At 38.4% G+C, this 22,372-nt stretch overlaps 2 protein-coding genes and 1 non-coding gene across 6 annotated transcripts in view; 2 read left to right on the top strand and 1 right to left on the bottom strand.

Annotated features, from left to right (window-relative positions):
* Window positions 1–16,486, bottom strand: part of efcab11 (EF-hand calcium binding domain 11) — a 70,081-nt gene extending 53,595 nt beyond the window's left edge. The window contains exons 1-5 of the mRNA XM_051132901.1: window positions 16,291–16,486; window positions 15,187–15,282; window positions 13,266–13,314; window positions 9,003–9,104; window positions 1,959–2,049 (exon numbers count right to left, since the gene is read on the bottom strand). Of these exons, the coding sequence (XP_050988858.1) occupies window positions 1,959–2,049; window positions 9,003–9,104; window positions 13,266–13,314; window positions 15,187–15,282; window positions 16,291–16,368 (416 nt within the window). The 5' untranslated portion in view covers window positions 16,369–16,486. The remainder of the gene's footprint in view (window positions 1–1,958; window positions 2,050–9,002; window positions 9,105–13,265; window positions 13,315–15,186; window positions 15,283–16,290) is intronic.
* The window catches only part of tdp1 (tyrosyl-DNA phosphodiesterase 1), a 40,873-nt gene continuing 34,213 nt past the window's right edge, over window positions 15,713–22,372 (top strand). The window contains exons 1-6 of one of the 4 annotated variants that reach the window (XM_051132885.1): window positions 15,713–15,975; window positions 18,608–19,212; window positions 19,299–19,342; window positions 19,434–19,489; window positions 19,596–19,692; window positions 19,867–19,901. In XM_051132885.1, the coding sequence (XP_050988842.1) occupies window positions 18,618–19,212; window positions 19,299–19,342; window positions 19,434–19,489; window positions 19,596–19,692; window positions 19,867–19,901 (827 nt within the window). In that variant the 5' untranslated portion in view covers window positions 15,713–15,975; window positions 18,608–18,617. The other 3 variants (XM_051132886.1, XM_051132884.1, XM_051132883.1) reach the window with 3 other exon arrangements.
* On the top strand, window positions 15,886–15,958 carry trnak-uuu (transfer RNA lysine (anticodon UUU)). Its single transcript has one exon. It is a non-coding gene; the product is annotated as a tRNA-Lys (tRNA).

Genomic DNA, 22,372 nt, shown 5'->3' with positions numbered 1-22,372 from the left:
CAAAATTACTAAAACCTACACTCTTCAAAAAGGTGCTTCACGATGCCACAGAAGAACCTTTTTTGTCTAAATGGTTCCATAAGGAACTTTTAACATCTGAAGAACCTTTCTTGTTTCACAAAAGGTTCTTTGTGGTAAAAGAAGGTTCTTCAGATTATAAAAAAGGTAAGAAAGAGATGGTTCTTTAAAGAACCTTTGACTGAATGATTCTTTGTGGAACCAAAAATGGTTCTTTTATGGCATCACTGTGAAGAACCTTTTAAAGCACCTTTATTTTTAAGAGTGTAAAGCGAAAATATAAAAATTAAAGCTTTGTCTATACTACTATAATAGTATATAGTCTTTAGTTTTACAAAAATTGACAACTGGGCCCAAACAACGCAGTCCACTTTCTAAAAGATATAATCAACACAACCAAAAATTATGGTATTGAAAAATTAAGTTGTTGGATTGCAAATCAGACTACACTTGTAGTGGTGTATTTTTGGGAGTTTTGATATATTAAGAAGACTGGGTTCATAAAAACACAAAGTGTTCTTGGCATTTTTAGAATATCTAGATGTTCTAATGAAGATGTGATTAATTGCATAACAGATTAATATTGGATCATAACATTAGTCGATTATCAAAATTACAGTATCATTAGCTACAGTCCTAATGCCAAATGAGTGAATGCCAAAATTGGCTAGATACGAATCGAATGTCTAAAGTCACGCTACATGATTTCTCATGACATAAGCCCTTAGCGCTTTGGTTCTGATGCTGCTGCGGCATTTAATTAAAAAAATGAATGCCACAATGCCTCCTGCACTCATAAGTCACCCTGCCAATGCAGTGCTGGCATGTCATTGCAATCATAGCACCACAGTGACTCACTGAGGATCTGAGGTTATCAACTCCTAGTAAGTCAGCTGAGCTTAAGGTCAGAGGGACACAGTATCTGTGCTGTCAGTGATCACGGTGTGTGTGGTGTGAGAGGGCGTCCGTATATTAACCGGCTTTGCAGGACAACCGCGTCGCTCTCAACAGAAGCTGCAACTCGCAGCAGTGGCCAACTGCAGAGGATGAGTCACATCAAACAAAGCACTAAATCTGTCCAAAACGCAAACAAACACACACGTTTGTGTGCAAGGAGACGCGTGTCGCATCTCCGAGCTCTTGAGCCCTCAAACAAAGGATGAAAGAGATTAATTGCCCCTGTCTCAGAGCTGCATACGATATCCACGTCACCTCTTCAAAAGGAGTAGAAACCGAGAAGAGAGACTCAGCTGAGGGCTGATAATAATGTGTCACTATGACTGCAAACGCAGGGACAAGCTGAAACCTCCAGATACATCATAGTACGAAAGTAATGCGGAGATCTTAGTGGGAGATTGTCGAATGTCATATTGGCTTTGGGATCCGACGATAGCTCTGGGTCTAGTGATAACTGTTTGAAATGGGTGTGAACGCACAGCAGACAGACTCGGAATCCCACCTGTTCAGAGCAGTTTTGAGTGAGACGGTGAAGATGAGGTGCGCAGAGACACGTGGAGCAGCCATGGGGCCTGAACAGGAGTGGAAAGGGGCTGAGAAGCTCCACAGGGAGGAACTGTTCTCACCCTAATGAGCAGCCAGATCTCAACACCGCAAGCCTCCAGACTCTCAGACCTGTGCAACTCTCACATGAGACTGTATCAAACATTTTCACTCACACTGGAGGGGTTCGAGTAACAAAGCTCCGGCCAAACGCAGAGCTTGTTGCTGAGGTTGAAGTGGGAGGTGTGCTCTAAGCGTTAGGCGCAAAAATCTCTTTCTGACTACACATTTGTGGCATAATTACATCTATCTGTCTTTGTAATCTACTTTGGAAAAGAAAATCAAGAAGGGAGATGATGGAAACATGAGTGACTGAGAGGAGGATTAGAGAGTCCTCTGAATGATGCATCTACAGGGAGGCCGCAGGCCTGAACTCTTACCGGAAAGCCTCCAGCACAGTCCTCTCCGGCAGACGAGGGGCAACTCGCTTGAAGGCGCTTTTGAAGTCATCCAGCTTCAAGAAGCCACGACCTGTAGAGAGCACAAACCCAGAGCAAGAGTTAACAAGACTAATACTTTAAAACATCAAAAAGCCGTACACTGTGGGGCCGGGTGTGTTATTAGAGTCCCACACTTGCATGAGATCAAGCAAAGAGGATGAGATAAGCACACCTGGGAGCACACTCTCATTATTTTTGCTTATCTTAAGGAATAAAAATCAGCTTTCTCTGCTCGTTCCCCTCACTAAATGGCTGGTGGATAAAGCCGAAAGTATACTTACCTTAGTCCACGTTCTGCTCCGGCTCACAGACTGACTGCATGACGTAATTTTCAACATCAGTACAGTCCGCTGAGTTTCACATTAGGGATGCATAAATATTATCGGACCGATATCAGAATGTTGGATAATCTTGCAGACAAGAGGAATAACTCGCATGTGCTCAAGGTGTGCTAGCGATCATGTCAGCAATGTGGCTCATTCTTGAAGCAAATTTTTTCAGATTTTTTGACTGTTTCAAGATTTTGATTTAGGTCTTTTTCTGTTTAACTTAACTTAAAAACGTGTTTCAAGACGCAACATGATTCAAGTAACTTTCTCTTTGTTAACCATCTGGTTTTATTCTAAGTACATCACATGAGAATTGGGCTTAATTTTGGGCTGAATAGTAAGAAATGTTCATTGTGCACAAGTAGTACTTCAAATTAAGTTTAATTCTAATTTTTATATCAGGAAGTCTCAAGAGATATGTCAGTAAATATGTTAACAGATTTGATCTATACTTAGTATAAAATAAATATATTTTAAATATGTTACTTTTTTAACTAGGGTACAGCAGTAGTTCTTCAGAGATTTTAGCACTGTACTGATTTTTCATTGTGTTTTCTATGTATAAATGCACTTGATGGTCATGTTTGACCACTGCACTGGCATCTCATGTCTCTTATAATGTAAATTAAATGGCATTCTAAGGCTGTGTTTACACTAGTGCATTTTCATTTTAAAACGCATAACTTTTGCTACAGTTATGCCTATCATTTACCCTACTCCGGCATTTTCAACCCTTAAAAACTGAGACTTTCAAAAATGCTGCAGTCCTTGTTTTAGTTTAAAAACTCCAGGGTTATGTTTCAGTGTAAACAAACCAAAACGGAGACTTTTGAAAATGATGGCATGGCTGCCCACATTCACTCTGCATATTCTTGACGTTGTTCATTGTTGTACCCATAAATATGTATAGGTAGATTCCCCATTCGACCGCATCAAGCACATAGACCTGTCCACCATCTAAATAATAGGGCATCTACTTATACATATCTATGGCTGTACCTGCATGAGTGGTCATGTGACATACGTTTTTAGTTGTGTAGTGTAGACGGAGATCGTTTCTGAAACACAGTGAAAACCGCAGTGTAGACGAGAATCGTTTTCATTTTAAAACGCTGTTTCAAAACGAAAACGCACTAGCGTAAACAGGGCCTAAAATGCAGTACTCAGGTTAAAAGAAGTTCAAAACTCAAAAAAAGTTCAAAAAAAATTTTTTTTTTCATTCCACTCCCTGTGTCTTGTTTTTATACAAAAAAATAAAATAACAGTCTGTGTGAATAGCCACTTTGGACTGTAAATATGTTTACTGTTCTCTTAAAGGCATAATATGTAAGTTTTCCCTGCTAGAGGGTACATATTCAAAACAAACAAAGAAACAAAGGCATAGTTTGATGACGCCATAATTGACTGTAGAATCATCGGAGTTGTTGTTTTCATCACCACAGCTCATGCAATCCATTGGGACTCGGGCAGAAATCATGTCCATAGATGAGCTAAAGTATCACAGACTTATTAAGGTCACTGTAGTATGAAGCAGGGTGAGGCTTAAAGGTGGAAGTGAAACAAGGCTGTTGGAGCGGTTGCTAATGAACAACAGCTTCTGCTTCTTCCGGTCATGCGTATGTAGGAAAAAGCAGCGCTGTTTTATCATGCTAGGTAAGTTCAGTTATAATGCTACTCTAATAAAATGCATAACATATTAAAATGTTTTTGGGGTTTCCATGTTTTCTACAAAATAAAACCTGCAAATTGAGGGTGCATGACATCATTGGCAGACGACACAACGACATGGTCTGTTACACTAGTTAAATTAGGGATAATGTGAGAAAGTCAGCAAAATATATAACACCGTTGTAGTGTTTTTTTGATATTTTAATTTAAAAAAAAAAATTACATATTGTGCCTTTAACTGAAACCATTAACATATTGTCAATGTGTCTAATTGAAAAAAATGTATTTAATCATTAAAACCAGAAAAACTGGACAGCCCTATAACACTGCTTGTGTGAGTGATCTGAGCACTGCAAAGAATGCAGGGGTCGACAACAAGGACTGCCCAATCGCCCATGGCATGAAAGATGCTCGGAAATGGCAAACAATGAACAAATTTGTCACTGACCGGATTGGGACACTTCTGGATGGTATTGAAATTGGAATCAAGAATTGTAGTTTATTTGCCATCTAAAATTCTAAAAAAGCTTATTTATTAGTATAAAAGGCAACACGGGTCAAAAACCATGATAACAGCAACTATTTTATTTTTCTGTGGCGCCACAGGGCAAGTAAGGGCAAGTACCCACTGTTACCATGGGTTGTTTTTCATGTCTGCAGGTTTAAGTGACCCCAATAACACGTATTTACCCTGCAGAACATCAAAATTGGGCTAGTTTTGAGTAGCAATTTGGTGGGTTTTGTTGTGAAAATCTGGCAACCCTGCGGACCAGTAGAAAAAAATCCTCGACACTGAGCCTTGAAGTGGTTCACTAGACGTGTCCATCCACGCTCACGGTCAAAGAAGTATACTCTGAAAGCCTTGCACACTCAACTGTCACAAGTCGGCGTGGAAAATGAAGTAAACCTAAGTCCACTGGCAGTTTTTTGCCTGATATTGTAAGAGCGAGACGTAAGACCAGCTGAGATCTCAGAGTGTCTCCGGGAGCCTCTTCCTGAGAGCTCAAAGGAACAGCTTGTTGTGCCTTCTTCTCAGTGGCTGGCACGCAGGACTTTGATTTGCAGGAAATGGCTCCCCTGAGGAAGTTTAGAGCGCTCGCATCCAAAGTCAGAGCTGAGAGTGGAATCTGTTTAGCGTGTCTGCTGAATTGATGAGAGGCACAGCGGCGCACTGAGCGGGGGGATTATGGGGGGTGGGGGTCGGGGAGCACTGTGACATGCATGTCAACACGCCAGACCCGACAACACCAGCTCACCAACCGTAACCAAACACTGCCCTCCACAGCCACAGCAACAAGAGTTGGACACCTGCGGAAGCCTGTGCAAAACTAGAAAAAAATGCCACATATCATATGTAAAAGGGTTTGAAGGTGCATAATTGCATGATTTATTAGGTGAATGCGGAAGAAAACAAATGTTTTGACGACAAAGCACGAGCAGGAATCGGCAGGGAGCTCAGCTCACTTTCACACCGGGTGAGAATGGGAGGGTTTCCAACTACACCGAGCATGCTCTGTCACCGGGCAGGCTGCCACTTCAGCTCTGAATGGGAGCGACGCACTTCAGCGCGCTTTAGCTTCCAGCGCGTCCCCATTGAAGATGAGGACGGGGGTGACGGCGCAGATGAAACAGTCAAACATCTCATCCAGCGTAAACTGTTCAGCCGCAGATAGGAGAGGACTTGCCTCTGTTGGCAGTCTGACAGGAACATCAGGCAGAGAAAGCCAGGACAGAGGGTTTAAGCTTAGTTGGCAAAGGAACAAAGACAATCAATCTGGGAACTGCTGGAATTATTAAGACACTTTGCTAGCATGTTAGCTCTGCTGGAAAACACCTGCCTGACAGTTGTCCTTCAGGTTTCCAGCTGCTATGTTCATTCACAACAGTTCAAACAGAAGCCAATTTCATTTTCAAAAAAATTCAAATTTGATACAAAGAGCATTTAACCATTTGTCAGTGCTGATATACATAGTTAAGACCTGAATCACAACAAGTTGGGTGAGTTAAGAGCAAGTCAGAATCAGACTTGCAATCTCAGTTCTAAAATTAGCTAATTTTCAGGTCGCTCAGAATTCGTACAAGGGTTGAGTGAACTCGCTCACAGCAATTTGGTCCTTGAGATGAATTTGATGGTTCATTAACATTCACAATTCTAATTAAAAGCCAACTGTATTTTTTTAAATGCCTACTACTTATTGCTGGAGACTATTTTAGGTCCTACGAGAATGTAAAAATGCTCCAATGCCTCAACATAGAACGTTGGAGATATTTCAAAGCAGTCTGAGAGAGCAAATGAGATACCAAAGAGATAAATAGAAAGTGAATGAGAGAATCAGCTTCAGGCAAAAACTGGTCCATTGAACATCTGCTGAAAAGTCAGCTTTCACATGTATAAATATTCAAACACACCAGTTTTCCTCTTTAATGGCAGGTCAGCAGGGTTAATGAAATGAGATCCCTCGACCGTTCTGAGTAGATTCAATCAAGGTCAGCTGATATCCTCCTCATGTGGTCACTCCTAACTTACTTGGTGAAATTATTTCTGTAACAAAATTAATTAGTTAATTATACATTTGCCTCTCATTGGAATATCCTACAAACAGTTCCACGGAGGGCGAAATGATCCACGGAGACTGTGAGACCCATTTTACTGTTTTCTACCCAACCTTGAAGTCTAAAACATTGGTTTAGACGCTTAATTTCATAGTAATACTTCATATAGGCCAGAAAAACACAGCAGCTAAAGAAGAAGGGAACTTTTGTATTTGACTTTCTAGTATATCAAGCAGCTGTTTAAGCAGCAGATCTCAGCTGACGTTAAATCACAAAAAAGATTAACTTCTATTTCTCAAATATCTAGTGAGGGAGAAACACAAAAACTACCAGGATGGAGCATATCCTTTGGATGATAGCAACAGAGGACTAAAAAGAAGGACATATGGCGCCCTCTACTGCAATAATATGAAAACACTTCCCAACCCCAACAAGTTTATTAAAACTGCAGTCATAAGTAATTGGGATTACAACCACCATTATGTGTAAACTACACATTAGAAATCTGCAACCACATTTCAGCTGACAAAAGCACCTACTTTTGTTTAGAAATGAATAGTTTAAAAAAAAACTATTCTTCTCTGCGACACTGTGCATTGCATTCATTTTACTTCACATTGAGCACACTTACTCAAAATGACTTGAGGTAGACTTCTTGCCATTATGTATGTTTCTTTTCTGGGAACGGAAACCCTAGATGTTCTACCACACACTACCAGCTGAGTTACAGGAACTAAAAAACCCACAAACCACATTCCACAACAAATTTGGTCGGTAAACAAGAACTGTGTAGAATTTCACTCAATTTCCAATTTAACTTTGTGGTACTGACTGCTATAATAGTGGTTTAAGTAGAAAGGACTACTAATATTACCCATCACTTAATCAGATGACAAAGTTAGTAGCCAGTCGGCTCAAGAAGGTTCACATCTGTCCTCCTGATAGTGCTAAATCTCTAAATCTACTCTGATGTGTTCACAGTTGTCCTAGGCCTCTACTATTTTTTACTTCTAGTTAAACTTAGTATGTGACGTACTCATACCCACCTTATGTTAGTTGCACTTGAAAAGTGTCACCTAAAAACACACATTTAAAGGGGTTATCGGATGCAAACTTCACTTTTACATGTTGTTTGAACATTAATGTGTGTTGGCAGGGTATGGAAAAATCTACCCTATTATGACAAAAACCCATGCGGTGGTTTTAAATTAATCTGTAAAAATAATATCCCCTTTTTCAAATCAAGCCGTTCTCAGATGCCTGTCGGTGTGGCGTCACACTGACATAGGCCGCTCCCACGATAGTTGGTTGACATGAGCATCTTACCTCAGACCAGCTGTAACAGTCCAGCCTCCATTGTTTCGATGCCATTAGACAAGAATATCTCCAATTGAGTGATTGAGGTGTTGTGTTGCTGGATGTAATAATGAACGTAGTGGTCGTCATTTACTCCCGACATCTGAGAGGCTGAAGATGCAGTGGATTACGTTTGTTTATGAAGGGAATGCACCTCCCGAAATACAAAAATGGGTTTATGTTCGCGCATATCATTCGTGATCCAGCTTCACCTACAGCAGAAGTGAGTATGTTTTTTTTATGAATCTCTGCAATCATTTAAAGGAACAATCCCTCAGAATGGGATGATTTTTGCAGAGCTCATTTTGACAAGGTAAAAATGGTGTAAACCATTGAGAATTTTTAACCGAAGTATATTATAGACTTTTCATTAAGACCCTAGAGAATCATATCAACTTGTGGAAAATGGGCATCCGATGACCCCTTTAAAGAAACATTTTACCCCAAAATGAAAATTTTGTCATTAATTACTCATCCTCATGTAATTCCAAACATGTTAGACCTCCGTTCATCTTCTAAACACAAATTAAGACATTTTTGATGAAATCCAAGAACTTTCTGACCCTGCAAAGACAGCAATGCAACTCACATGTTCAAGGCCTAGAAAGGTAGTAAAGACATTGTTAAAATAGTCCATATGACATCACTGGTTGAACCTTAATTTTATAAAACTACGAGAATACTTTTTGTGCACAAAGAAAACAAAAATGATAACTTTATTTAACAATTTCCACTTTTCTGTGTCAGCCTTGAGCTTGGTAGTTGCACTGTCTATGCAGGGTCAGAAAGCTTTTGGATTTCATCATAAGTATCTTAATTTGTGTTCTGAAGATGAACGAATGACATAATTTCATTTTTGGGTGAACTATCCCTTTAATATGCACATGCCTTGTACTTCACTGAAGACAATCCCCAAAAAAGATTTGCTTATGCTGGACTGCACAGGTGCTTCAACCGATTCTTTAGCATTTCCACAAAATAAAGATCATGAGGTCTGCAAGCAGATATATCACTAGTCTAATTTCGTATCAACTCAAATGTATTGAAGCAAAAGTGTTAAACAGAGAGAGGAACATACAGTGTACATCAAATGCAGTGAAGATCTGCCTCGTCTTCTCATATGGATCTTCTGCAGACATCTTCCTCCCCATGAGAGACACAAACCGCTCCAGCGGGACCCCTTTTTAGAGAAAGAGAAGGAGAGGGAGAGAAAGAATACTGGGTTTATTACAAAGCTCTCGTCTGGAGTGCATGCTCTTCCTTTACATGGCAGTCATCTGAAAGCACTGTGTTTAAAGGAGTAATATCTTTCCCTCTTGCCTGCAGGGTAGTCATTTTTTCTCTGAGTGCTGTTATTGAGATGAAAAAGGTAGGCTGGGGAGTTCTAGACAGTATTCTCGCGAAACACCAAACATACAGAGGGAGCTTGGCGAGGAGATCTGGGTGGGCTACGCTGACAGTGACGGCAGAGAAACTGGGGGATAAATCTCTATTGGGAAAAGCATAAATTAATTAAGAGATCCAAGGACAGATGTGATGGCTCCACTGCACTTCGAGTCATGCCAAAACATACGCTGTAATATGTCCTTTGAGAATCTCAAGCCAAGTGATAAAAGAATACTACATGAACACAGAAAGGACTGTTTTTCAAAAACAAGTTAGTAAGCAGATTTGTACTTTTTCCTGAGGAAAACAAGAGCAGTGGTTAACCAAAAGGAACACAACCACAATACTGTGGTGATTGTAAGGGTTCCACTAATGTGTTCTGGATGGGTTTTAGAGGGTTACTAGTTGGTTGCTTACTAGTCCACGTCAAAAAATCCCATTAAGTTTCTATAATATTCTGGTACCTAGATACAGTGCCTTGCAAAAGTATTCATACCCCTTTTTTTTTTTTTTGCAAATTTATTAAAAATAAAACACTGAAATAAGCATATTGCATAAGTATTCATACCCTTAACGCGGTACTTATGTAAAGCACCTTTACAGCCTTATGTCTTTTTTTGGTATGATGCAACAAGCTTTTTGTACATTTGCATTTGGCAATTATCTGCTATTCTTCGACTTACCTATTCATCTTTCAAGCTCTGTCAGCTTGGATGGGGGGGTTTTCAAGTTTCTCCTTAAGTATTTGATTGCGTTCAAGCCTAGGCTCTGGCTGGGCCACTCCAGGACATTCACAGAGTTGTCTATAAGCCACTCTTGCTGTGTGCATAGGGTCATTGTCCTGTTAAAGGTGAACCTTCTGCCCAGTCTGAGGTTCTGAATGCTATGGACCGGGTTTTCATTAAGGCTGTCTCTGTATTTTTGTGCATTGAGCTTTCCTTCTGCTCTGAAGAGTCCCTCAGTCCCTGCTGCTGAAAAACAGCCCCACAGCATGAGGCTGCTACCACCACACTTTACTGTTAGGATGGTACTCTGCAGGTGATGAACAGTGCTTGGTTTCCTTCAAACATGATGCTTGGAATTGAGGTTCATCAGACCAGAGAATCTTGTTTTTCACAGTCTGGGGGTCCTTTAGGTGCTTCTTTGCAAATTCTTCCATTATGGATAATGAAGGCTACATGCTTCTATGAACCTTCAATGCAGCAGAATTTTTTCCTGAACCCTTCCCCAGATATTTGCCTTTATGTAAGCCTGTTATTTTGATCTGATATGCATTTCAGCCTTTTATTAAGACATGTGTGCCTTTCCAAATCATACTTATTTAAATGAATTTGCCACAGTTTAACTCCACTCAACGTATAGTAACATCTACAAGCGATATAAGTGCTCCTAAACTTCATGTGTCCCAGAAAAGGGTATGAATACTTATGCAATGGATTTATATCAGTGTTTTATTTCTAATAAATTTGCAAAAATGTTACAAATCTGTTTTGTGCATCGTCATTATGGTGTATGGAGTGTAGATGTGGGAAAAAAGCAATTTAAGCAAGGCTGCAACCTAACAAAATGTGAAAAAATGAAGGGGTATGTATACTTTCACAAGGCACTGTATGGCTTGCCTCCCTCCTTCTCTCATTTTTTTTTGTCTGAAAATCACATATCTGATTGCTTAGAAAAGTAATAACACACCTCTTCTCAAGCTGCATGATTTGAGGTATCACATATCTGTAGCACAAATGATGACAGATACACAAGATACACACCGCTGTTTCATAAAATTTTGAAACAAAATTGTTCCCTTATTCTAAGCAAGCACCACTAATAACTAAAACATGCAATCACGTTTTCTTAAAGTCACAACATAAAGTGGTGACAGATCTTTTTATCCGTACTGTGACACCCATGTGAAATGGATTATCAAAAATCAAAATTATTGAAAATGCATGAATGCATTATTCACAATAAGATCAATAACATGCATTTAGACAGGAAATTTTCATTTCATGTTAACTTTAATGTGTGCTGCCAAATTTTGATAGAATTAGGACAACTCTGGCCTACAGAGATTTTAAACAACACGTTAGCGATATCTGCTTCTGTTATCATCACATAGTCATGAAAATCCATTACGTACATATTTGAATGAAATTATAAAAGTATTAGATGCACAATACATGCACCCAGCTCAGTTTTATTACCCTAAAACTCACACTCTCACACTCTCTCTTTAAAACCCATCTCTCTCTCTGTTTCCTTCCTGTCTTTAAACAATGCTGATGAAGAAAGCCAGACCAGGGCTGACTGACATTCACTGTGATACAGAGCCCATCAGTCAAGGATATGTCAACTGGGTGGTCTGTATGTCCTTCCCACCCCTTTCTTAATTTCTGCCTTACGATCTTCACTACCTTGGGGTCTTTCTACACTCTTCTTTCTTCAATTGGTTTTCTTCGCACCGCCCTCCGCTTCCCCTCTGATCCTCACATCTTCTCTCCTCTTTTGCGTGACTCATTCAGCAGAACAGACCACTGCCTGACTTACACACACACACACACACACACACACAGGAAAATGTGCAACAGTGTTCTTGCCTAGAGGTTCTATTTAAAATCATGGACATCTCTGATTTGCTGTGCTCTTTCCTTCTTTTCACTTCGGACTCTCCCTGAGCCATTCCAGCCCAGGGTGGAAGCTAAAATACAAAATTATATGCATGCTGAATATTGCATAAACTGCCTAAATAAGTTTTTTAAAGAATCAATGACAAAATCAAGAAGACAAGAGTTTGTTTCTACAACACCAAAACAAATCTCTATAAAAATGCTACAGACAAATGCAAACAACTGATTAATCAATAAACTAAAACTACTCAAACTATTCAAAGCTATGGCCTAGTGGACATTAACCTGTGGTGCTCATGGGGGCAAGGTGAGTTTGAGCCTTGCATTGTATCCCTAACACAAAAAAGGCCAAAAATGTGTTATTAAAGACCTATCAGTTTTCATTGTGGAGGGATGTCTGAATCAACAACATCTCACATACTGAAGCTTTCATGCCTCTGTGATAAAAATAGAGGCACTAGAAATCGCAATTAGGAGATAGCTAGCTGTGACCTTTCTGCCATTTCTCGCTTATTTTGCTGGTGAAAAAACAAAAGAGATTGAGATATAGAGAAGGACAGAGGCAAGGGGGTGAGTGGGCTAGACAAGTGGCAGTAGTATTGTGAACACGGTGTAGCACTGAAGCCTTAAGTGGCCTCTTTTCAGTGCGATGAGCCTGCCAAAGCATTTCACTACTGAGTCTAGTCAAGCCTCCCACATCACCACCAGCAACCCTCTCCTCCCGACCATCACTAATTTAGTAATCACATGAAATTCAAAAGAGGGGCAATTTAATTCACCATTTGCTCTGAGCAAGATTTAATGGTGGAATATTTCATCACACAAAGCATGCCACTTTAACTAGATTATCTTATGCTTTCCCACAGGGCAGCATACAAAAGCAATTTGCTTGTGGGATAAAACAAGAAACAAATTACTTACTAATCTAGGTCTTCAACCATTTAATGTCTCCCTCAAAATGCTGTCCTGCCAAACCCCCATTTTCCTCAGTGTTTCTGTCTGTCAAAAGGGCCTGTAGAAATCCTGTATGCATTTCACGGCAACATTATTTACCGCTGTTTGTCAGGATTTCATTACTGGCAATGTGTAAAAAGATTACACAGTATCTACGTCAAGCTCCTTTTCCTTTCACTTTGCCTGAGCGGTATAAAATTTGGTTTTCCACATTGAAAAATAAATCAGGAGCGAAATTGTGCATATAATTTTGGACTGTACATCAACGTGGGTTGAGCATCTGCTGAAGGTGAATCGTAAAACACCAAAATAAACATCTTTGGACTGGCATGTCTACAACTGTACAGCAAAGTGATGCAGTAATTCAATATGACAATTACCTGGACAGTTCTTAATAGTGCCATTCTCCATCAAAATATCTGTCTCAGACTGTAAGAGAAAATACAAAGTTACTGTTAAATTACAAACTAAATACAAAAACATTACGCAAAACTCTTAACATTTTCTAAAAAATAAATAAATAAAATAAAATAAAACTTAAATCTCTGATTAAAATTAGTAACGTTAGGCCTCCATTCCAGCAATGGTACACTATGTACAGTCAAATAAATACTGAAACTGCTGCCACTATATAAGCATTGTAATCATGTTTTCACTCAGTAAAACTGTTTTGCAAAGACTATCTGACAGTGGTCCTCCAGTAAACTTAAATAGATCCACTTCTGACAGGTTTTCCTAATCGAAAAAAGGCGGCAAATGTGTTGTGTTTGCACATTGTGCATTTACTTACAGGTGTGAGTCTCGAAATGTCCCATTCACACAGCAGCTTACAGTCGCTTGTCTAATACTCTGTATGGACTTGCAACACCAGTCCAGCCTGTATTCCTTACGAGTAACCATAGGGACAGTGACCAAAGCAATATCAAAGTTGGCGACGTCTGTAAAACTTAAAGTATTACCACTTTCTGACACCACAAGAGTCCAATGGAGCCGCGAGTTTATCCGTCAAATCATCATTAACGACAGCAGCTGTGTGTAAACATAACCGTATGTCAATACGGATTTGGGTCCTTAAGGGGGCGTTCACATTTCGCGCCTAAAAACGCGTGGAAAACGCTGGGCGCGCCGATTTCGGGGCAGTTCACATATCGCGTCTTTTGCGCGCTCAAGTTCGTTATTTCAAATGTAGACGCGCGGCAGCCATGCGACGCTGTCGCGACGCGCTCGTTTTTTTTCAGGCGCGTCGAGATGAAAACATCTCAACTTTTCCAAAATGCAGCAAAGCGTACCGCGGGTCATGTGACAAGATTTAACCAATTAGCTTCATCCTTTCCCGTAACAACATTGAAAGCTCAGCCAAGATGGAGAAACGGCTGATCATAGCTGTACATTTTAAATAAATTTAGTAGAAGAGCTACAGCAAGTGATTTTTAGTGCTGGAAATCCGTTTGTCCTTTGATGAAACTTCCGCGTCTTCATTGAGAGTGCGGTGGTTGCTTAGCAACGGCAGACGCCACAGGAGCGCAAGGTACAGAGCGCTTTGGAAAGAAGGAGAAATCGGCGCGCCTAGCGTTTTCCACGCGTTTTTAGGCGCGTTCTAAAAAAAGTTGAGAATTTAATCTCGATGTGGCGCGGACGCGCCTGAAAAAATCAAGCGCGTCGCACCGCGTGCGCATCGCGACCGCGTCGTTTCCGTTATAAGCGGACAACCGTGACAACCGTATTCTATAACCGAACTTCCGCGTAAATTCGAAAAGCGACTGTAAACTGCTGTGTAAACGGGACATTTCGAGACTCACACCTGTAAGTAAATGCGGTTGTCAGTCCCAAAAACTGAGTGTGAATGTGGCCTATGTCTAGTACGTTTTATTTAGTAACTTTATTGTATTCATACTATTATATTAAAGTAACTCAAGTTTTGCTGCAGTCGAATCCTCGAAACAAAAAACTCTCACTCATCACATTCGGACTAGTTACTATCAGCTCACTTACAAATCGGACATCTGAAGGAGATGGTAAGTGATTTCCAAAAGTTCTTTAGACGTTTTTGCGCACTTGAATTGTACTGCGGGAAAGGGACTCGAATGGTTGTTCCAAACCAAAGTTATCACCTGAATCCCCTTTTACAAGAGTAAAAGAGCCTCTTAAAAAGTGTGTGAATCGGTTCAAGTTCAACTAACTCGTTATGAAGATCCAAATCAAAAGAACGATTCGTTTAGGGAATCGAATCCCAGAACAGAATTTTTGAATTTTTGAAAGAGACTGGGTTATCAAGCAAGTGATTTTGATTATTTTCTGTACCTTTGAAGGCTTGTATCCAAAAAGCATGACAACCGCTATCTTGAGATCTTCTCTGGACAAGAAACCTTTCTTACCCACATCACACTGATGGAAAACCTAAAAATCACAGACAAGGATATTACATTCAGAGCTGATCTGCAATCTTTATTAACAAGTATATAACCCCAATAATAGCAACATTCAGTGTCACTGCCATGAGCGGGCCCAAGGGGGGAAACATAAGTTTCATTTGAAGTTTTTATTTTGCATTGGACTGTAAACAGACAGGGTTTACACTGAATGTTTATAGGATTTTAAAGAAAAAGTATCTGTGTTTAACACTGAACACGGATGAAAGAAATCTGTGACTAGAGGTGACTTGTTCAGTACATGGTCATGATCATTTTACAGCGCAGCCGTTTTCTCAAAGAACTTCAACAAACTCCCCGCGCGTTCACAAGTAGCGATAACGCGCACGAGCGCCAGGCGCGTTCTCGCACAAACATATGTAATGAACAGCGACCTCTAGTCACGGAATTCTCTAGTCTGGCGTTTAGTCGCCGATTTCGGCACAATACTTCCTATTTCCAGACAATATTATGCAGATTACTTTTTTTTACAAGGATCGTAATGATTTATGAGATGAGTTGTTGACAAAAGGTAACGCGTCCTTCGTTACAGTTAGTGATTTAGCTGGCCTTCTCCAGAGTAATTTTCAGAGCCCGGATAGCTCAGTCGGTAGAGCATCAGACTTTTAATCTGAGGGTCCAGGGTTCAAGTCCCTGTTCGGGCGATACATTTTTCAGCGCTGTAAGTATCGAAAGGTTTTCATTTGCATCTGTAATGTCGAGAAACATCATATTTAACGTATTATCTAAACGCCACGCGTTTTAAATAATGCAGACTAGATCAGCCTCGAGTCCACATCCATCCTCTGCCCGTTTACTTACATAGAAGTGTGACATGTTCTGTCGTATAACTTTTAAACTACTTACCTTATCACAGTATTATTGTCATATTTTAAATACCGTTAATGTGAACTCAGCATCCACACCAGAAACTATTTGAAACAAAGCTGGATCACAAGCGTCATGACGTCGCTAAAAACGTTAACGCAAATCTTACCAACTCAAATTTGTTCCTTTCGGCATTGTTTATTTCTCTCTCACTCCTAAAGCTTCTTCCAGTTGTGAATGTTTGCATTGGGACAACCTAGATAAAAAATCTGAAGGCTTCTGGAAAGTTGTAGATGTTTACATAGAAACCGTATGGATGTGAGGGATTGGTTGTCAGTGCAGAGTAGGTCAGGTTGAGCACTCAGTACCAGAGACGCTGACTGGATAGAAAGGTGAGAAAGATCTACGGTGAATAGTCCGTTATTTTCAAAATAAAAGTGTAGTGTAAAAAGCTAATAATTCCGACTAAATTAAAAAAAAACTGTCATCAACGTATTTTACCCCAAAACCAAATTAATGTGTAAGAAAAATTGTATTCTACTTAAAGAAAAAAGGACAATTGAAGATATTTGTATTTTCACATTAATGGCACCATCATCCTCATTACTGTAATGTAAAAATACAAACGCAATAAACGTAATTCTAATAAAATACTGTAAAAATAAATAAATAAATAAAATAAACGTGTTGACATATTACATACGTTATTTTCATTACTTATTATATTTCTCATTATTATTTTGATGATAATTCTACTATCTATTTTTATAATTATTCAATGAATTTTGCTCGTCATTTCTTTTAAAATTACTAAATACAAATTTTGAATATTGATTTGTACAACGACAAGTGAGTTCATAATGAGAACAACTTGTAAATATTATTTCGAATTTATTTTATTTTAGTTTATTTCACAAAATAGGGAAAATGTACATTAATCAACATTCATGAATGTGAATGTACCCAAATTAGCCCGAAGGCTAAAAAATAGAGATAGAAAATAAGCAAAATAGAAAAACAATAACAACCAAATAAACATATTTACACACACACACACACACACACACATATATATATATATATATATATATATATATATATTTTTTTTTTTTTTTTTTAATTGAACTTTAACGAAAACAACTACATACAAATACAACAATATATTTTACATACAAGAGCACATATATCCTTACATGTCAGGGGCAGTGCACATATACATGTATAAAAGAATACAATTAATAAAAGTAAAAAATAAATAAATAAATAAAACATACAATGAATAATAATAATAATAATACAAAAGAAAGGCTTTTTATATAAACAACTTGTACTTATTAAACAGCTGTATAGTCTTTTTTGCTTTTAAATTTGTACTTTTTTCTATTGTCTCCAAATATATTTTAATATCAACTTTAAATTGTTCAAAATTTGGTAATTTATCATTCCATTTGGCTTTATGAATATAGTAAGGGGCAACTATAATAATCAAATCAAGGATAAATATAAAACTCTTATCACCTGTAAGTGAAAAACATTTTAGCATAATATCAACTTCTACAAGATCCACAGAAATCATAGCTTTTTGTTGTATATAATTATTCAGTTCTTTCCAAAATATTTGTGACTTAGGACATTCCCAAAATAAGTGATTAATAGTTTCAGGGGAAACTTTACAAAAAACACAGGTGTCTTCAATGTTCACCTTAAAACGCCGCACCACAAGTGATTTAACTGGGTAAACTCGATGGAAAATTTTATATGAAACTTCTTTCACTTTATTTGTGATGCAATACTTATGAGGTGTCATCCAAATTTTATTCCAGTCAAAATGTTTTTTAAATAAAGAATTCCAATGAGTAGTAACAGCAAGTGCACCTTTAGATCGAAGCAGAGAACGCAAAAAAATATTATTGCATTCAGAACTTAAGTCAAAATGATTATAATAAAGTCGAAAGATCGTTCATTAGCGACTTTTATTTTGAAGAACATTGTGGCGTGTCTGTTGTTACATGTGGAATGTACAGACAGAGTGAGTGCATGCCGAATCAAAACACAACAAACTGTAGTGCTGCTATTATGATATGAGTTTCAAATGGACAAGGGTCTAGCAGTTTTGTAGCTGTATATTTGCAGCACTTATCTTTCTTTATAACCGTAACACTTTTAATATTATCTTCTTGAAGCCTGTACATTTCATCTTCCCGCCTCTTCGTAAGTGTAGGTTCATTTACGTTGAACTACATTGGTATTATGTATACAGTGTGATTACGCTCTACGATCTATCATCTGTTCATATGATGCATTGCGAGCATTTATGTCTTGTACGAACTCCATCTATCTGTGCAAATACACAAAGTTGTTATTTTGAGACAAAACCAGGCAGTGTTATGTCTGGTGTATATGTTATATAGTATGAAAGTTTACAGTAACGTTATATAGTTTACTTGTGTGCAACTATAAAAGTAAAGTAATACTGTGATTCACAGCTGAACAAAAATGTCCCAGGACAGTCAACATGGCAAGTGGACCATATCAGATAGTGAAGATGAAGACAACATTATTCCTCCAACACCTCCGAAGGTTTCAAATATGCCAAGCGTTAAACCTGGTTTAGAAAGAAAACCTGATAAGACCACCACTTTCTTCAAGCAGGAGCCCAAGCTGAGTCCAAAACGCAACGAGGACTCGCATCCTGTGAAAGAACCGTCCGCTCCCTTAATGGGATCTGAAGCCAGGAAAGCTGCACATGTGAATCAAACCAAGCCTGTAAAATATGAAAGCAACCCTTCACCTTCTGTAAAGAGAAAGAGGGAAACAGAGGAGGCAGGGTGGAACCTCTCAAGCAGTGATGATGAAGCTCCACCACCTGCCCCGAAAAATGAGCCCCAAAAGTCTAATGTAAGTCCTAAGAAGAAGAAGAAGACTGAAGACAAACGTCCCCCCAGTCCTCACGGCGCTGGTTATTATAAAGAAGAGCCAGCTGATTTCTTTGAGACCAATTTATTGTCCACGAATGACATGTATCGTTTTTACTTAAACAAAGTCACTGGGATACCAAAAAAGTTCAACACTGGAGCGCTGCATATCAAAGGTATGTAGTTTGTCTGCTTTAAAAATAAATTAAGTTCTGATACATATATGTTTATAATCTGTTTTTTTCTTCTGTCCTATAATCAGATATACTTTCTCCAATGTTTGGAACCCTGAAAGAGTCTGTACAGGTATTGTGTTAATGAATGAAGTTGTAGCAAAGTAGTCTACTTCTAGTTCCAACCATACTAAATTTTGTAATGTTTTTGTCTTCTTTTGTAGTTTAATTACTGCTTTGACATTCCATGGATGGTGGAGCAGTATCCACCTGAATTCAGGTAGGATGAAATCTCACCTTGTGTAGCCAGGCCACATAAAACATAACTTCATCACATTGAACACGTGCCAGTGAGTACTTATGCTGTTTGTTTTTGTTGTTTTTAGAGACAAACCAGTCATACTCGTTCATGGAGAAAAAAGAGAATCCAAGGCTCGATTAATCGAGCAAGCCAAACCATATCCACATATTCGTTTCTGCCAGGTTGTGTCATTTTTGCAATAACCTACTTTTTCCACTAGAGGGAAGCATTAAACTTGATCGTAGTCAGAGGTTCTCAAAAATTATGTTTCTCAGTAAATATGTATGTTGGAAAAATATTTAAAAAACCATTATAAATCTTTCTTGTTGAATTGAACTCTCTCTTGTTTTTAACAGGCCAAACTGGACATTGCATTTGGCACACATCATACGTGAGTGTTGTACATTTTATTTATCTGTATAATTTTAGTGAGACAGTGGGTGAAGAAAATAAGACTTAAAGGGCTAGTTCACCCAAAAATGAAAATTCTGTCAATAATTACTCACCCTCATGTTGTTCAAAACGTGTAAGACCTTTGTTCATCTTCAGAACACAAATTAGGATATTTTTGATGATATTCGAGAGCTTTCTGACCCTGCATAGACAGCAATGCAACTATCAGGTTTAAGTCCCAGAAAGATAGTAAGGACATCGTTAAAATAATCCATGGGACATCAGTGGTTCAACCGTAATGTTATGAAGCTACAAGAATACTTTTTGTGCTCAACGAAAACAAAAATACAGACTTTATTCAGCTATTTCTTCTCTTCCCTGTCAGTCTTACAGAGCACCACGATACACGCATGTGATGCTGCTAACGCAGGAGCTGGCATTCTGATGTAGAACAGTTCACCTTTTACTCCTTAATTGCGTTCTGTACGCACATAATTCACTAAAATATGGGAGTGACAACCGCATTAACTCCTGAAAAATACAGGTAGTGACAACCGCATTTACAGAATTTTTAAGCAGTTTGTACGGAACCGAACTGAACAACTAGTTGTTTATGACGTATTTAAATGCGCATGAGAAATGTGTACTCATCTGTATGTGAGATGCAAGAAAATAACAGTGAAAGAAGTCTTAACCTTTTGCACATTTTGTCAAGGGGCTAGCTGCACTCACGAGTCAATGACATTAAATGTCAGTGTTGCCAGATCTTTATAGAAAAAAACAACAAACAAGGACAACACCCAAATGCTTTGTTTTATAACACTGAAAAATCATAAACCTCATATCTGCAACAAACCACTTTATTAACTCAATAAAGTGCCGGGCTTTATGAACTAACACCAAACAACATGCCTAAAAGCGCTTGTAAATATGAGGACTTGGCAACACTGCAATACAGCCCTTTCTAAAGCAGCTGCTGCTCCATGCACACATGGAACGATAATTCACAGAACTCACTTTCGTATTTAAATGCAGTTGTCACTCTTAAAATTTGCAGTGTGTATATTCTGGTTCCAATAAGTATGGCTGGGCAAAAAATTGCAAATCTGTCAAAGATTCTCTGTCGAAATCTTCAGATATGTTTATGACTGTTTAATGTACAGCATGTGTCGTCTTCTGCTTGTAAACAAGGCGTAGTGCATCTGGGTTCTGCGTCAGAACGCTGGCTCAAAAATATCTTAATTTGTGTTCCGAAGATGAACAAAGGTCTTATGGGTTTGGAACAACATGAGGGTGAGTAATTAATGACAGAATTTTCATTTTTGGGTGAACTATCCCTTTAAGATTGAGGTTTCTGTATACTACGTTGTTAAACACGTACACACATAAAACAGGTTTGTAAAACCAAGCATTGAGCCATATGATATGTTTTTTCAGTAAAGTGGGTCATACCAAAAAGCTCAGTGACTTTTAACGTTTTGTTGTCATAGGATGCCACCAATTAAATGCTTAACTGAGTCTGATGTGTAGAGCTTTACTGGCCTGCACAGAGTCCAGACCTAAGCCATTGAACTCCTTTTGATTGAACTGAAATGCCAGCTGTAAGCCACATCCCATCAGTACCATCACTGAATATGGATAAACAAATTTGCCCAGTTAGGAGGGCATCTAACTTATATGAGAGAACTTTCCCAGATGAGTGGGAACATCCCAACATGCTAATGCTCACGATTATGAAATGAAATGCTCAGAAATCATATGTGACCCTGGACCACAAAACAAGTCTTTTGTAGCATGGGTATATTTGTAGCAATAGCCAAAAGTACATTGTATGGGTCAAAATGATCGATATTTTTTTTTTTTATGCCAAAAATCATAATATATTAGGATATTAAGTAAAGATCATGTTCCATGAAGATATTTTGTAAATTTCCTCCTGTAAATATATCAGAGCTTAATTAGTAATTTTTTAATTTTTAAAAATTAGTAATATGCATTTAATTAGTAATATGCATTGCTAAGAACTTAATTTGGACAATATTTATTTATTTATTTTTTGCACCCTCAGATTGCAAATTTTTAAATAGTTGTATTTCGCCCAAATATTGTCCGAGTTTAAATCTCAATTTCAAAGACAATTTTCAAATTTCAAGTGATGTAGCTCACTTATATAATTTTAATAACACCCTGATCAGGATTTAGGCTTTATGAGTAGTCAGCAGCATAATGCATATGAAATGCAATGCTCCTCGAGTTACTCGAGTATTAACATCTTTGCGGTTCGTGCCGACGTGCATATTATCAGTTGAGCATCTGTTGTGATGAGTTGAAATTAGATGTTAAACAGGAGCAGTATTGAATTTTAATGTGATGTATTCCTAGAGTACTGTTTTCTCTCACAAGAATCTTTCATGTTTTATTCAACAGAGAAAGACGTAACAGGATTGAGCATTTTTAACTCCAGAGGAG

The sequence above is a fragment of the Labeo rohita genome, chromosome 17, assembly GCF_022985175.1.
Source record: "Labeo rohita strain BAU-BD-2019 chromosome 17, IGBB_LRoh.1.0, whole genome shotgun sequence".
Lineage (NCBI taxonomy): Eukaryota > Metazoa > Chordata > Actinopteri > Cypriniformes > Cyprinidae > Labeo > Labeo rohita.
This window is presented reverse-complemented; position numbering and strand designations above follow the sequence as displayed.